Here is a 17,371-nt window from a genome sequence, read left to right as displayed (position 1 = left end):
CTAATACCCACGAAGAAGAAATAGACAGATTGACTTCTATAACATATATACATGTGGCAGAAGTCTCACTTCTCTTCCCTTTTACTTCCTCGAGGTATAGCCTGCAGTTCCTCTTCCATGTCCGGTCTCACCACAGTGGAAGTAGGTTTCTTCCTTAGCCACCTCACCTTTCGGTTTCAATGCATAAGACTTGCCCTTGCCTTTGGTTTGGGTCTTACCCTTAACTTTGGGCTTCCATTTGTCTTTGCTCTTTTGCACCATCAAAATGTTACTAGGCTTTGCTTTCTTAAGGTTGAGTTCAGTCGTTCTCAACATACTTAATATCTCAGGTAATGGTTTGTTAATTTCATTCATGTTATAGTTCATAACAAATTGATTGTATCCTTCTGGCAACGATTGCAGAACAAGGTCAGCCAATTCTTGGCCTAATGGAAATCCTAGTCTTTCAAAAGTTCTCAACATATCCAATCATTTTGAGTACATGAGTTCATATGAGATTTCCTTCTTGCATCTTGCATTGAAACAAGACTTTGGATACCTCAAACCTCTCGTGCTTTGCTTGTCTCTGTTACAATTGTTTAAGATATGCAACTATATCATAAGTATCCATGTTCTCATGTTGCTTCTGAAGCTCAGAGTTCATGGTAGCAAACATAAGGCATGACACATCTAATGTATCATCTTGATGCTTCTTATAAGCATCCTTATCAGCTCAAGTGGCAATGGTATGGGTGGTTCAGGAATAGCTTGCTCTAGGACGTTCAATTTTCTTTCTTGCTTGAGGATAATTCTCAAGTTTCTATACTAGTCTAAGAAATTAACTCTATTGAACTTGTCCTTATCAAGGACAAATCGCAGAGAGAGTATTTGACATACTAGACGACATGGTTATCTACAACCAGAAATGCAGAAATAAGTATCATATTTCAATCATTTAATTAGACCTTTAATTAAATGATTCTTCCACTGAATTGTAAAGCTTGGTAGGATCAAGTCATGAATGTGTTTTACCCACACTATTAGTTCCAAATCCAAAAGCAATGACATTTAAGTGGGACAAGATGCATATTATACCTTATCTTGAGTTAGTTTTGACTAATTGCCTAAGACTTGTATAAGTTAGGTAGACAACGTTTACCAATTACATCATATGTAACTTTTGTTTAGTGAGGTGAACAAGACTATCTATTCGTGTGCCCATCGTATGAAATCCATATTATAACTCATCTTAAGTTAACTTTGGCTAATCGCTCAGACTAGTATAATTTGAATGACATCATATGAGATATGCTCTAAGTTCTCAATCCAATTGTGGTGACTTAGTTAAGTCGCACCCAAAGTTTAATAGTATGACATCATAATCGTCCTATTGCACTCTATCAAGATAAATTGAGTCACTTTTCTTTAGCAAAATCAGACTACAATTGATCGATGTAGTAGTGAGTACAGAACTTTGGTAGGGAGGCATATTAAAAGGACTAAACTATGATTAAAATACACATGCATTGCATATAATCATGGAATATCATAGCATACATCAACATATATGCTAAATAGAATATGACATAGTTATGACTCCATCTACTACGATCTCTTGAGGCTAATGAGAAGATCGAAAGGTCAACTTAGGTAAAAACATCTTCTCTAAGTGCTTCCTTGGTCGTCTTGTGTTATTATCCTCCTCCCTTTTCACTATCGTCTAGTAGATTAGCTCTTTTAAAATTTGTATATTACAAAATTTAAAAAAACTTCGAGTTACTTTCGAGGATAGTCTAATTTTACAACTAGAAGGATAAAGGTGAAAGACACGACTCGCAAATTGTATTATGAATTACAACATGCACACCCACATAATCATCTAATCATATTGGGTAAGGGGCCATAACTATGCACCATGGCATATTAAACACATGTTTTTTTTATCTATATCACATATAAAACAGAACTAAAACTATATATATGCATTCACAAGTGGCTTTGATACCACTGTAGGGATCTTATGCATAAAACAACACATAACGTAGCGGAAAAAGTATCCCTTCAGAGATCTTTATAAATACTGTATATTGCGTTTTCGTATTCTATCAGATAAAATAGTTACCTTTGGTATGTGAACTGGTACTCCCGACAACAACTTTGATTCGGATGTGGATCTCAGTGCGATCAACACGTTCGCATCTCAACGGTATCCACATGAACACGTTCTTCGCTCGTCTCACGAACTCACGACTTGGAGAAGAAACAACCTTTGTTGTGCTAGCGACTACCCAAGGTTGTTTCTTTGGCCAAGAGAAGACGAGGAAGAAGAAGCAAAAAATCCAAATGGATAACCATCACCCAAAAGGTTACTTCACCTATATAAGGATACTTTATAAAAAGATTATTTCAACAAAAGGTTATTTTACCAAAAAGGTTACTTGTACTTTTACAAATGACTTTTGTACTCATCCAATGAATACAAAAGGTTTATAACCTTTTGGTCTCCCATTTTATGAATACTCCATTAATCTCTATTAATGGACATTAATCTTCTTTAGTGGGCTGGATGTTAATATATTGGATTAACCATTAACCCAATAAGCCAATGAGTCTAGTCCAAATTCATTTGAGTCTAACTCAATGAGTCAAATTTGGATTAAACTTAACCCTATAATCCATTTCCAAATCAACATGTTCTTTGTGTGTAACCCAATAGGCTCTCGTAATGTTGGCAATATATCTAAAACTATTTTAGATACATAAGTAATGTGTGACATCTAACAATGCATAATTATTACCAAAGTGACGAGAATGTCGAGATCCGACCTAACCTTTCTGTTATTATTATTTTGTATGACTCAGTCTTTCTATCCTTGATTTTTAGATTGATCTATGAGGCATAAACCGTGTCATCCTCTTATCAATCTTTGTATTTCTTGATGCCTAAGTAGACACACTCAATCAAATAAGTTTAATATCTCATATTGACTAATTTGAGCATGACCATGTATTCTTGTGTCCTACTCCAAAGATATCACTTCCATCATATGGAAGGAATAAATTCTATTTACATCACTCACATCTCTCAACATAACTTATTACATACTCAGTGATCGACTTTATAGTCCACCTTGTTACAGGTGATGTTTGACGATACTAAAGTACACGACTCCTTATGTAGGGAACTGTAGTGACTTCAGGTCTTAGAACTATTCATATCAATAGTCACTATGAGAATGTTTATGACACTCATATAACGATCCATGAAACATCTCATGGTGGGTCAATTCAGTATATATTTTCTAATATATACCCAATATTAATTTGATATCTCATATCCATGACTTGTGAGATTAAATCATTAATTTACCTACATGCTAGTCTCAAGTTATTAATATTGTCATTGCATATTAATGCTTGACTAGGAATAGTTATGAGTAGTGCCTATATATTTCTATAAGCTCCGACTATCAATTCAACCAATTGATATGCTGTAGACTAGAACCTACTACCCTGGGACATTATTATACTTATTCATCTAGCATAGATATGAAGTAAATATAATAACCATTGCCTTTTATTAATGAAATATGATACAATACGTCCTAAGTCAATTAACTCTTGATTGGCTCTTAGAGCTTGCACTAATAGGTTCGGAGCTTTCAGTGACTTTTACTCTAAGACTCACAGCCCTCTGGGTTGTATCGTTGGGCAATCCACTAAAGACCTCTTTTGGAACTGTCGGAAGAGTGATTCGAGTACAGGAGTACAAAATAAGGACAATGTAACAGACTGCCTTAGCAATAAATTAAATAGATTTAAGTAAATTGTTACCAATCATAAAGTAAGTCGATGTGGGATGCTTGTGTGTTGGTATTGGTCTGCCTGTAGCAGACGGATGTCTGGAGCAGTAGTGCAGAAGTAGAGCGTAGTCGAAGCAGTAGAAGAGTCGTCTAGCTCGTATTGAAGTTCTGTGTATTCTGCTAGCCGAACAACTCTTTTATTGAGCGTTGAGGGAGCCTCCAAGCTCATTCGAGGTGCCTCCAACCTCAAGTCTGATCCCTTAAGCTTCGGTCGTGATAAGTTGCGCGGACTGTGGCATTTATTCACTCAAGGGTGCCTTCCAAGCGCTCCGAGGTGCCTCCGTGCAGCTCTGAGGCGCCTCTAGCAGCGCACTCCAAGGTGCCTTCCCGCCGTGAGAACTTTATCCTTAAAGTTCATCTAGGTGAGAGTGCCTTCTTTGGATCCAGGGCGCCTCCGCGCAGCTCCGAGGTGACTCCTTGACCCTCCGAGGTGCCTCGGACACGGTTCATCCGAGGCTTTACTTTGTTTTACTCCTACAAAAACCCATTAGTCTTACATAAAGATATTTAACCTGCAAAACAGAGTTAGCACAATTTAATAAGATTATTAAGTATATCCTGTCTTTCCGAGATCAGGATCTAGTCATGATCTCAGCTTAGACTTTCAAAATGGATCTAAGCTGACTAGCGCTAAAGTCCCTAACTGGGATTCATCCTCATTGGATTACTTTCCTCCAATGACTTACCTTACTATGCAGAATCGCTTGACTCTTCTTTGACCCACCAAGTCTTCCTGCCACTAGACTTCGGCTAACTATCAGGTCCCGTAAATCCAATGTCCTCCAGACCTATTTAAGCTTTCCACTAGCTATCTGGTCAACCTAACTGGATTTTAGCCTAGTGTTAAGTTCTCCAGACCTATCAAGTTCTACACACTTGGTGAGAACATTAGATCACACAGAATCTAACTTTAACCATTTGTCATTTATCAAAATCTAAGTTTGATCATTGGTGCTTACTGCACCAACAAATACTTATGACTCAACACGGTTATCATCAATGCAACAGTATGATAAGCGTAAGTATATCCAGAAGTGTGTGTGTATATATATATATATATATATATATAAAAGAGTCCGAAAGGTGTCTATTACATATCATATATAATCTAATAAAATACCTAGATCTACCGTAGATTAAGTAATGAAATCTAATAATCCTAAACTGATTAGAAGTACTGATTAATTTTAACCTAATGATCCAACCATTTTAACCTAATGATCCAACCATTCTTTCATAGCCAATACCTTCACCGTCATTGGCATAGTTATGCCACAGCAGCGCAACAGGAAGATCGGCGGCTCTTGCTCCGGCACAGTGGAGTCGCTACGGTGGCTTGGAGGAAAAGGGGCAGCAGGTGGTTCAAGCGGCGATGCCTGCAGTAGCAAGTGCTTGCGGCTACATGCGTGAGGGAGAGTGGCATCGTGTTGCTGCTTGGACTTGGCGACGGAGTCGGGGAAGGAGGTCGTGGCAAGGAGGTGGTGCCTAGGAGATGGGTGGCGATAGGATCGGGAGGGAAGAAGAGAGGTAGGGCACAGGAGAGGGCTCGGCGGTTGAGTCGAGGACGTACCCGAGGCGGGGAGAAGGCCACGCGGCGCCGGCAGTGGGGCTTGTGGCTGCTGGCGCAGCGACGACGACAGCGTTGGCAATCGTGTGAAGGGGGAAAAGCATCGATGAAGAGGAGGGATCGGGAGAAATAAGGAGAGAAAAACACAACTTAGGTTTTGATGTGTGGGAACCACAAGTGTATGGTTGTGTCGTCAAGTAATAAAAGATCGAATTTACAGGGAGTGTGATTAAGTACTAGCTTATTATCCAAATTTGATAGTCTAAACTAATTGTGGGTGTAGTGTCGTAAACGAGAAATGGCAAAGAGAAGAGAGTGAAAGGGAGTGAACGCTGGGTCAAGAAGATAGTAGAATGACAGAAGAAAGGTAGTAGAAGGCAGTCAGAGAAATCAATTCTAGGATGTCGGTTTCACCACATTGCTAGTAAACACTTAATCTTTGTTTAAATTCCTATTCTTAATGGTGATTTGTGTAGGTAGACTAACCTTTGTATCCGATGTAAACTTTTAGAATTACACCGGTGTAACGATGAATTAGAGTTGATCCATTAAACTCTATGTCAGCCTAGTGTTCCTTGTGACATACCGATCTATTCTCGTAGCTGACTCTCCGCGTCTCGGTTGTATATGGGTAAAGATGATTGGGTTATCCTGTCAATCCATCCTTGAATCTCCGTGGGATACAAATCTCGTGTTTTTGACATTAAGATCGTGTTTACATAGTAGGTTCGGACCATTTATTAACAAATCATAGAAATAGAAGGATCAAATATGCATAGATTATTCAGAATAGTGCTTACATCACAAAGGGCTAATCCCTAATCCTAGAATCAAGAGTTTACCTCATAGAGACGGGGTTACATCCACAAAACATGTTCAAATTGATTACAATGCAAATCAAGTTCAAAAATTCAGAGAAGAAGAGAAAAGCTTAGGCTCGATGTGATGAATCCTCCAAATTTTCCGATCTTCCTTCCTCGTGCAAATGACGTTGGATAGACTCTAGAACTCCTCCCAAAGCTTCCTTGGGGCCCTTGGACGGTTCTAGGTCGAGATCCCCAATCAAAGAGGTGTGATCGACTTATATAGGCCAAGGAGTGATTATCCGACATGAGTTGTGCCGGGCGGCACGGGCGCTCGTGTCGGGCATGGTGGCTTCAGAGCGAGGGCAGCCACGGGCCGTGCCCACGGGTCATTACTCCCTTTGTTTGCTCATGAATTGCCTTATTTCGCCCTGAAATTATCTTTGATCTTCTCACTCAACTGCCTCAAATATGATTCTGCCTCATGATAATGTCTCTGCCCTCTAGAAATGCCCCGCAAGGTCTCCAAGTCCATTGGTCTAGGTCCCACTTTGTTGTTCAAAATATTGCCTCAAAGCAACCTATTCTGCATGAATACTATCAAGACTAGAGCGGAAATTAGAAAAATCGTATACATGAGGTCCCGTGGAGTGCTCAGAGTGAGGAAAAGGACCAACAGACTCAGCATGTAGTTCTCTATCTATTTGGGTGAATCATAGGGGTATATGGTCTCTCAGAAGGGGCTTATATGGATCTCTAGACTGAGGGATTGGTGACACCCGTGATAGCTTTCAATTTCTAGGTTGGTTATGGTAGTGTACTCAATGTTAGGTAGTGTAAAGGGTGCTTGATCTTTAAGTACAAATCTAAATGTGTTCTCATCATGGACAATCATCCTAGAGGATAGGCACGCCCCAATGTCAATACTTGAGTGCCCCTCTATAGCCTCCAACCCACTCAAATCATATCCAAGGCCTTGGGTAATATGGGTAATGTACCCACCAACCATGATAGTCCCAGTAGTTGCCTTCCCAACCTTGAGCAAGTGTCTAACAAAATGAGATCCATAATCTATAATCCCTCCATGCAACATAGTCCACAAACACAAAAGTTCACTAAGCCTCACGACTCCTTCATTGTCACCTCTTCCAAAAATGCTATTATAACTCTATGTAAGTAACAGATTGTAGGATTTTGAAGGTGTGAGACTTTAGCGCTTGAGGGTTCATATCCATCTTCCCCCATTAATTCCCTCTAAAAGATGTGATATTAAAATTCCTATGTATTCTTCTCTCCTCCCATAGGTAACCCAAACCGATAATTATTTTGTTTCAAAGTCCATCTATACTCATCATCAAACAATCTAAATTTTATCAATCCCTCTATACAATTCCTCCCCATTAAGACCTCGGTATCGTGAACTCAAGAATTCAAGTGTGGTCCTAGCATAAGTGGGACATCATATACTCATCAACCCTTTCCAACTCACTTTACTTATCAACCAATCTATATCATCTTCAATGCCTAGGGCCTCCATCACATGATCATCTATATATCTAGTAGGTGTAATCCTTCGCTTAACAAGTATATTAAAATGTGCTTTTTGAACTTCATCTCAAAAATTAATACCATAAGGATTGTTACCCTTGTCGCATGCCCTTTCCTCCACTTTCTCCTTTCCTTTCCCCTTTGAGGTCGAAACTTCTCCTTTCCTTGATCTTTTCATTCTTGCGTTGAGCTTGGTTGAGGAAATGGAGATCTAGGACAATATCAAGGTGTGATCTTGAGAGGAAATCAGTGGAGAAGAGGATTTAAGGCTTGAGGAAGAGGATCTGAGGAAGGAAATGAAGAATTTTGAGGGTTGTAGGTGAACACATGGCATGGACGGCTAGGGCACGGTCGTGGAGTTTAAATAAGGTTAACGCAACACAGCCCGTGCGCGTAGGCATGGGAACCCATGTCGCGTTCGTCGAATTTAGCTTCTGGCCAACATGACCCATGTTAGAGAACACGGGTGTCGTGCTGCATTCAGCGAGCTCAGCAAGGGCCGTGGTGGTAAGCACGGTTGCCCATGTCAACCTCGAAAACTAGTTTTTCACTCCAATGTCTGGTTGGTGACCTGCATAATGAAATGAATGGATCAAAAATACTTCAAAAAGGAGTTTACGAATGAAAAAGGTAAAAATCTAAGAAATGAAAAGTTTGAGTTGCCTTCCAAGAAGCGTTTGTTTAAGGTTATTAGCTCTGCCCCTTTTCAGAATCTCAACTTGGAGCCTTAGCTTTGGGGGGTTCCTCTTCCCTCCAAGTGTTCCAAAGTTAAAAGTTTCTTCTCTTGATGGAGTTCCAGTTGGAATAATGTACTTGTTGTGATTTGGGGGTTCTATATTTAGCTTCGTATCTGGAGGCCTTTCAAAATGTCCCTCCAATGATATGAGTCTCCTTTCTCCTCTTTGCATTCTCCGTGGAGATCGCTTGATAGTTTGTAATTGAATTCTAGCTTGTTGCTTCCACCGCAAATGAGAGTTTGTGATTCTTTACATCAATAGTCACTCTAGCGATGGCTAGGAAAGGTCTCCCAAGAATGATCAGAATGTGAGGGTCCTCTATTTCTATTACCACAAAATCGATTGGGGCTTTGCCAAAAAGCTCAAGAGAGTGAATAGACCTACCAGAAAGGTCTATCTAGGTCGTAGCAAATTGCTCATGGTAAAGACACGTCAAATCTGTTTATAGCTGGTCACTTGCTAAAAGTGATTCTGAGAGAGCATTGGAGACACGACAAGACATGAGGATGTTGATCACAGACATGGAGCGGATGGAGGTTTGATGACACCACCCACATGTGGGACGGGTGGAGATGATGGTACGCTACATGCGAGCTAGACATAGATGATGTTGGGACACACGTGAGGGGAGGCAACTATAGAAGGAGATGCTTCTACTAGGATCTTGATACCATGCTGTAGTCGATACCTCATCTTTTAATTCTCATGTGGGAGAATGGAAGATAGGTAGGCGACTGACACATGATGCATTAAGAGATTTGTGATACCCAAGTGAGCACATGTACGTTATAATCATGGCTTCCCTTCCAGATTTGACATTTCGTTGGACATGACAAAAGGAGATCCATGATTGCCTTTGTATGTTTGTGCACCGTTCGATAATATGCATTTTTACCTTTCATATAAAAAAACAAAATCAGTTGGCACGACTATTCCTCCTATTTGCACCCGGACATCCTCCAAAATCCCTAGAGGGTGCCGACAAGAGTGGCCTACCAACTGTAATGTCATGGTGGTGAGCTTGAGGTCCCCCAGACCTAAACTTTTGCACATGGAGAATGACATTAAATTGACGCTTGCTCCTAAGTCATATAAATATTTACTTATCTTGTCTTTGATTAAGTATGGAATGGAGAAGCTTCTTATATCTTTCAATTTCGAAGGATGCTCGATTTGGATTATAGAACTACATTCTTCTGTAGTGCAATGGTTTCATGATTCTTCTTTCTCCTCTTTTGGGATATGATCTCTTTCCAAAACTTGGCGAATTGTGGCATTTAGTGCATAGCTTCTAGTAGTGGTACCTTCATGCAAATCTTTTTTATCATTTCCAAGAACTTGCCAAACTCCTCAACATGTTTTTTTTGCCCACCTTTGTGGGAATGGGTTTGGGGGTTGGTAGGTTTGAACCGGAGGCTTTAGCAAAGAATCTTCTTTTGATTCCTTAGGCTTGCTTAATTCTTCCTCCACCACCTTAGATGTTTCTAATGGATCATCTTCTTTAGCAAGACTTTTTTGGTTCATCTATCACCTTTCCCATTAAGTCTTGCAACACCTTCCCACTCCTTAAGTTCACCGCATTGCAATGCTCAATCGGATTTATTTCCGGTTGTCTTGAAAATTTCAAGGGTTCTCGAAACTGAACTTGCCGCTTGAGCCATGTGATTCTCCAACATTTTGTGTGATTTGTCAAAATATCAATTGAAGTCGTCAATTCCTTGATAATTCCTTCATGATTGGAATGTTGTTGGAGAAACTTCTCGTTAGCTTCAGATTGAGTTACAATAAATTGTTCCATCATCTTTTCCAAACTTGATTTTTGTGACTGAGTTTTTGAATTTTGCCCATAGCCCTCTTGATTTGGGAATTACCCTTGATTTGTGCGATAAGAAAAATTTAGATGGTTCCTCTATTCCGGATTGTAGGTATTAGAGTAGGGATTGTTTGGCCTTGTTTTGAAGTTGTTGATTACATCACTTGCTCCACTTGATTTCCTTACATGGATGCCAACACTAAACAATTCTCCCTCACATGTCCAAAATTTCCATATATTTCACAAGAAGCAACGATAACATTAGTAGGGTTGATACTCAATGTGTCTAGGCGCTTGCTCATCGCTTCCAATTTCGCCGCCATAAAGTCCACTTGATTCACTGAATGTTTCCCTGGGGATTGCATGGGGTAGTCCTCTCATTGGCCCATTGATGATGATTGAATGCAATGCTCTCAATAATCTCCTCATCTTCTTTAAGTGTTTTGTTAATTATAGGCATCTCTAAAGTCCATGATGTGGGCACTGCTAAAGGGTACTTTTGTATCTATCCCAAGACTCAAATAATGACTCTCCATCCTTTTGTATGAAATTTGTAATAAGGTGCCTCATGTGAGCCGTCTTGCTTGGAGGTAATATTTGCTCAGGAATCTTAGTTCACATTGATCCCATGTTGATATGCATTTTGGGGAAGTGATGATAGCCACAACTTGGTTTTGTCCCTCAGTGAGAATGGGAACAACATAAGTCATATAGCATCATTGGAAGCCCCATTTTGCTTTAGGGTACTACATATTTCCAAAAAAATTTTCAAGTATAGATTCGGTTTTTCCATCAGTACTCTATTGAATTGATATTGTTGTACCATGCGAATCAAAGTCGGCTTGAGCTCAATATTATTTGCCTCTATTGTAGGTTGAGCAATGCTTGATCTGAATCCTCTCACACTTGGTGATTCAAGTGGCCTATTGTTGTTTGCCATGAATAGGTTAGGGATATTGTGATTTTGATTATGTTCCATTGCTTGATGTTCTCTCAATCTTTGATGATATGTACGATCAATTTCTAGATCAAAAGGATAGCAATTCTCCTTCCCTTGTGGTTTTACACATATACTAGAGTGATTCCTGAAAAAGGAAAAAAAAACAAAGTAAAGACAGAAGTAAACAAATGCAAAAATTGAAAACTATGTAAAGAAATAGTCTAATCCAGCTAATCTATATTTCAGCTAATATCAATCAAAACCAATCCCCGGCAACGTTGCCAAAACTTGATGTGTGCAAACCGTAAGTGCACAGTTGTGTTGTCATTGTCGAGTAATAAAAGATCGAATCCATATAGATTGATGATCAAGTACTAGCCTATTATCCAAATTTGACCGTCTAGACTAATTGTGGGTGTAGAGTGTCGTAAACAAGAAATGGCAAGAGCAAAGAGTGAAAGGGAGAGAATACTCGGTCAAGAAGACAGTAGGAAGGCAACAGAAAGGCAGTCAGAGAAAATAATTTTAGGATGCCGGTTTTACCACATTGTTAGTAAACACTTGACTTTTGTTTGAATTTCTATACTCAATGGTGATTCGTGTAGGTAGACTAATCTTTGTATCCGATGTAAACTTTTAGAACTACACCGGCATATAAATTCCAATTGTCGCCTACTTTCAAAGTGGTTGAAATTAGGGGTTGCTTTCCTAAGGAGACTCTGCCACGAGATCCCACGAACCCCAAATAACCCTTTTACCATGTGATGATGAATAAGATTGATTCATTAAACTCTATGTTAGCCTAGAGTTCCTTGCGGTATACTGATCTACTCTCGTAGCCAATTCTTCGAGTCTCGATTGTCTACGGGTCGGAAGATTGGGTTCTCCTGTCAATCCATCCCCGAATCCCCGTGGGATACGAATTTCGTGCTTTTGGCATTGAGATCGTGTTTACATAGTAAATCCAGACCACTAATCAACAAATCATAGAAATAGAAGGATTAACATGCATAGATCATTCAGAATAGTGTTTACATCACAAAGGGCTAATCCCTAATCCTAGAATCAAGAGTTTACCCCTATAGAGATAGGGTTACATCCACAAAACATGTTCAGATTGATTATAATTCGAATCAAGTTCAGAAATTCAGAGAAGAAGAGAAAAGCTTAGGCTCGATGTGATGAATCCTCTCCCAAGCTGCTCTCAATCTTCCTTCCTCGTGCAAATGATGTTGGATCGGCTCTAGAACTCCTCCTGAAGCTTTCTTGGGGCTCTTGGACGGCCCCAGGTCAAGATCCCCAATCAAAGAGGCGTGGTCGACTTATATAGGCCAAGGAGCGATTGCCTGACACGGGACGTGCCGCCTCGTGCCTGGCGGCACGGGCGCCCTTGTCGGGCATGGTGGCTTCAAAGTGAGGGCTACCACGGGCCATGTCCACGAGCACGGGCTCCTGTGGCCGGTTCGGTCCCGTGCCAGCTTACACAGGCCCTCCGGTTGAATGTGCCAATCAGCTCGTGTCGACTGGCATGGGCATCCAATGAATTCCCAACTTAAATGATATTTCAAACAGGCTTCGTCTAAGACTAATAAATTTATCCCCTTAATTATGTCATATGAACTCCGTTTAAATCTCAAAATTTTTTAAAAAAATCCTAGAGAACTTTATAAGGTATTTCCTTAAGTAGCATTTATTATTTTATTATTATTTATTTGTCGTATCTTACCACAATTGTTATATTTAGGAAATTCCAAAGTCATTCTATCATTATATTGGCCAGCCTTCAACAAATTATATTCAGGTTTTTATGGAAAGTATTTATTCAGTTTTGAGTAGACAATTTCTCCTTTATATATTAAAGTCATGGTGGTAAATCAATTTGATTCTGCAATGACCTGGTGGCTAAGCAACAACAGAATAATTCTCAAACCCTGTCCAGTCAGGGTTGAGGATCGATTGGTTATGATCGTATGGTAGAATAATTCTCAATGTTTCAATATCTACAGAGACTTTTAAATCTTATTTTCATAAGCATTCCTCTTGATTTTTAGGAGATGTGCGGGATGCAACAGAGAGATTGGCCATGGTCGTTATTTGGGTGCTGCTGGTTCTTTTTGGCATCCAGAATGTTTTCGTTGTCATGAGTGCAATCGACTAATAACTGACTATGAGGTGAAATTTGAGAGCTTCACTGCTGTCCTCTTTGTATTAGGTTACATCTAAATGACTTGTTGTTGTTGTTGTTGTTATTATTATTATTATTATTATTATTATTATTATTATTATTTTATTTTTTTTGGCAGTTCTCTATGCATGAGAATAATCGTTACCACAAGGTTTGCCACAAAAACCTCTATCATCCAAAGTGCGATGTTTGCAAAGATTTTGTAAGTATTTTTCTTTCATATATTGTTTCTTTTAGACTTGATGATCCAAATTTTGTTGGGCTTAATGTGAAAAGCTCATGGTGCGACATATATAGTACAACTTTAATTATGAGATGTTTTTTTGGGGATCTATGGTGGTAGCAGAAGGATTGTCTCAGTACCATTGATCCTAGTGGGGGTGCAGCCTTGCAGGGGTGGCAGCCCTGCTTTATGGACTTTTCTTATTAATTTTGCATAAATATAAGTTAATTGTGGGTTTGTGGTTATGTGATGTAAGCCACAATTCTCTTGTACTAATTCTCAATATGGTGAATATTTCTCCTCTGCCGTGGTTTTTCCATATAAGGTTTTCCACATAAGCTCATACTCATGCTCTACATTTTTTAACATCAGTAATATTGTTCGAGCTGGGCTGTTTACTTCAAGATACCACTGTTCATTCACATCAAGCACTTCATCCGACCTTGAAGCTTTTTTCATGCAATTGATATTTGTTTTTCTGATGCAATCTGGTTCTGGATATGCCATTATTTTTTTACTTTTTTTAAAATATTGTTTTGGCAGATTCCACAAATTACAGATGGCCGTATTGAATATCGAACTCATCCTTTTTGGGAACAGAAGTATTGTCCAATACATGAGCGTGATGGCACTCCAAGGTGTTGTAGCTGTGAAAGAATGGAGGTTGGTATACACAAAAATCATGACAAGTCAACTCTTCATTTCACTTATTATTACTCATCCTGGCCTAGAAGTATGTAGTAAATATGCAACGTCACTGCATTCCATTTACTTTGCTTCATTAACCTTACCATATGTGCATATTTGTTGCTTTGATCAGTAAGTGTAGTTGCTTTTTTTTTAATGCTTTGTTCAGTCAAGAGATGCAAAATATGTTACTTTAGATGATGGCCGTAAGCTTTGTCTCGAGTGTCTCAATTTTTCAATAATGGATACAACTGAGTGCCAGCCTCTTTACCTGGATATACAAGAATTTTATGAAGGTTTGAATATGAAAGTGGAACAACCAATTCCATTGCTTCTAGTTGAGAGGCAAGCTTTGAATGAGGCTATGGAAGGTGAAAAGAATGTAAGACAAAGAACAATCCTTCTAGTAAAATAATGTGTCCATTAAGGCACATATTTTTGTTTTCGAAAAGTCTTGCAATAACAATTTTTATTTACTCCTGAGAGCAGGGAACACATCACCTCCCTGAAACTAGAGGTCTCTGTCTTTCCGAAGAGCAGATCATTAGAACAGTAAGAATTCACCTCGTCATTTTTGGGTTCCATTGTCCTTTTTTACTCTTTTTGAAGAGCCAACCGCAAATAGTTTAGGCTCACAACTTGTTTAATAATCACTGATGAGAAAATTGCTATTCAGGTATTGAAGAGGCCAATAATGGGGCCTGGAAACAGACTCATAGATTTGAAAACTGGGCCACATAGACTTGTCCGGCGGTGTGAAGTGACGGCAATTCTCATATTGTATGGTTTACCCAGGTATTTTTCTATTTCATCAATCTCTCTTGCTATCTTGAATACCTTGCTAGAGCTTTTCTGCAGTGCCATCACACTTCTAGCTAAATAACCCAGCTGCATTTGACTCTAAATGGTTTCTTTTTCTGCAATGTGAGGAAGTTCATATCTATTTTTCGAAAATATGATGTAAATTTTCATCTGCAAAGTTGCACCAACAAAACTACTGACGCTGGAATATCCTTTTTGAAGTTCTTATCTGATATTTATTTCCTTCTGCGTGTGCAGATTGCTAACGGGATCTATACTGGCTCATGAAATGATGCACGCATGGTTACGCCTGAAAGGTCTCTCTCTCTCTCTCTTCTGTGTTCACTGTTGTGTTTCTTTCCTTGCATAGTTCTAAGTAAATAGTCTGTGGAATTCAAATTTGACAAACCCCAAAATTCATCCTCAGTTCGGATTGCTGCTAGATTGGCATGTGAGTGTTGGGTCGGCCCTAAACTTAGTTGAGGCTTTCTTCGCCTTAAATAAACTTCTATAGTTTATCCTCTGGAAATAAAACCAAATGATCTATCGAGTGTTTATTAATTAAGTAGTTTTATAAGTTAGCATGTGGCTATTACATATTATCTGACATGTTATGGTTTGAATCATGAAGAGTAACAGTTAACCTATAGTGGTTCTCCACTGTAATCAGCCAGTCATGGCCGTTACATACTTATCGGATCTCTTATGGTCCGATGACTTGAATCTCGAACAATAATAGTTAATCAGGAGTAATAAACTGCGGTATTCAGATGATCACCATTGTATTGATTTCAGTTATGTTTATGTAAAATTCCTTTTTGGTCCTTCTTTAACTAAAGGAGGAAGCTGGGTTCATGGCATAACTCTGCATCATTCTGTCAGTTTCTATCTGATTTCTTGCTTGTCATCTGAGCATTGGAAAAACAATAGCGATATGGAACGCTCCAAGCTTATTCTAGTTTTGTATTTCCTTGCGTTCTTCACTGGTAATTAACCTTAAGAAGCTAAAACGAGTATTACAGCTCAATATAGAGCCAAATAGTTTAGACTTTTTGTTCATACTGTGAAAAAGCTATCAGAATTGTAAGACATGAGATATCCTTATCTTTCGGTTTGCAGGATATCGTTCTCTTAACCCTGAAGTTGAAGAAGGCATCTGCCAGGTGCTCGGTCATATGTGGTTGGATTCAGAGATCATATCAGGCGCCAGCACCAGTATCGCCTCCAGTTCATCTTCTTCACCAACTGGGTCAGCGAAAAAAGGCCCTCAAACTGTGACAGAAAGAAAGCTTGGGGATTTTTTCAAGCATCAAATAGAATCAGATTCCTCTCCTGCATATGGAGATGGTTTTAGAGCAGCTAATAGGGCTGTCGATCAGCATGGTCTCCGGCGTACTCTCGATCATATGCGGTTGACGGGCGCCTTCCCACATTGAAAAGCCAGATTTTGACTATGCTCTAATTATCTCTCTTCCCGCTGCAACTTATACGAATTATTGAGCCTACATGTCGTAAAAAGGAAAGAGCACAATCATCAAACATAATGAAAATAATGATTTACAAAGGTATACAGTGCACTACATTCCAATGTTGCCTTGAACCCTAATTGGGCAAGGACTTTGCCACCAAGGTTCATTACTCGGTTTTGAGTTATATCGAATGCAAAGATTATCCAACTGTTGTAAACTTGAGCTTGTTTCTTTTCGAGGACTAGCAATAGTTCTCAACTTTGGATGGAACTGAGAATGATTGCATGATAACTAAAAGAGAGTGTACTATTATTTATCATGGTTTATTTTAAGTTTTCATTTTCAACAAATTTGAAAACCTACTTAACATTATGATGTGTCTTCAATTAACTCATCATTTATTTTTTAATTAGTTTTAATCTCAAGCTATCACATAAGTAATTATAATTAGTCACCCTTGCCTCCGGGAAATACGGACTATCAAAAGCATTAACAAGAGAAATAACGAAATACTGACTATAAAGAAAAGAAGATGAAGGAAATTTTTATTAGTCATAAAATATAAATTATAAAATATACTATTTAGTCATAAAATATATTTGAATCCTTATAAATATATTGATCAATGAGTGGTAAAGCACTCGCAGGTTTGAATACCAAATGAGATATATTGAAGGTCAACTTTTAAGTGTGTATAGGTTTGTTAGGACCGATGCAAGTTAAAGGGAGGAATGAGTAGCTTCTATTGCTTCGTCT

At 38.9% G+C, this 17,371-nt stretch overlaps 1 protein-coding gene across 7 annotated transcripts in view; it reads left to right on the top strand.

Annotated features, from left to right (window-relative positions):
• LOC122022771 (protein DA1-related 1-like) overlaps positions 1 to 16,934 on the top strand; it is a 36,406-nt gene extending 19,472 nt beyond the window's left edge. For all 7 annotated transcript variants that reach the window (XM_042580886.1, XM_042580885.1, XM_042580883.1 and 4 more), the window contains 8 exons: positions 13,302 to 13,422; positions 13,554 to 13,637; positions 14,202 to 14,321; positions 14,515 to 14,727; positions 14,835 to 14,897; positions 15,022 to 15,140; positions 15,405 to 15,463; positions 16,266 to 16,934. In XM_042580886.1, the coding sequence (XP_042436820.1) occupies positions 13,302 to 13,422; positions 13,554 to 13,637; positions 14,202 to 14,321; positions 14,515 to 14,727; positions 14,835 to 14,897; positions 15,022 to 15,140; positions 15,405 to 15,463; positions 16,266 to 16,582 (1,096 nt within the window). In that variant the 3' untranslated portion in view covers positions 16,583 to 16,934. The remainder of the gene's footprint in view (positions 1 to 13,301; positions 13,423 to 13,553; positions 13,638 to 14,201; positions 14,322 to 14,514; positions 14,728 to 14,834; positions 14,898 to 15,021; positions 15,141 to 15,404; positions 15,464 to 16,265) is intronic.
• The last annotated feature ends 437 nt before the right edge of the window (positions 16,935 to 17,371 follow it).

This window comes from Zingiber officinale, chromosome 9B, assembly GCF_018446385.1.
Source record: "Zingiber officinale cultivar Zhangliang chromosome 9B, Zo_v1.1, whole genome shotgun sequence".
NCBI lineage: Eukaryota > Viridiplantae > Streptophyta > Magnoliopsida > Zingiberales > Zingiberaceae > Zingiber > Zingiber officinale.
The sequence above is the reverse complement of the archived record's forward strand: the minus strand, read 5'-3'. Positions and strand labels throughout refer to the sequence as shown.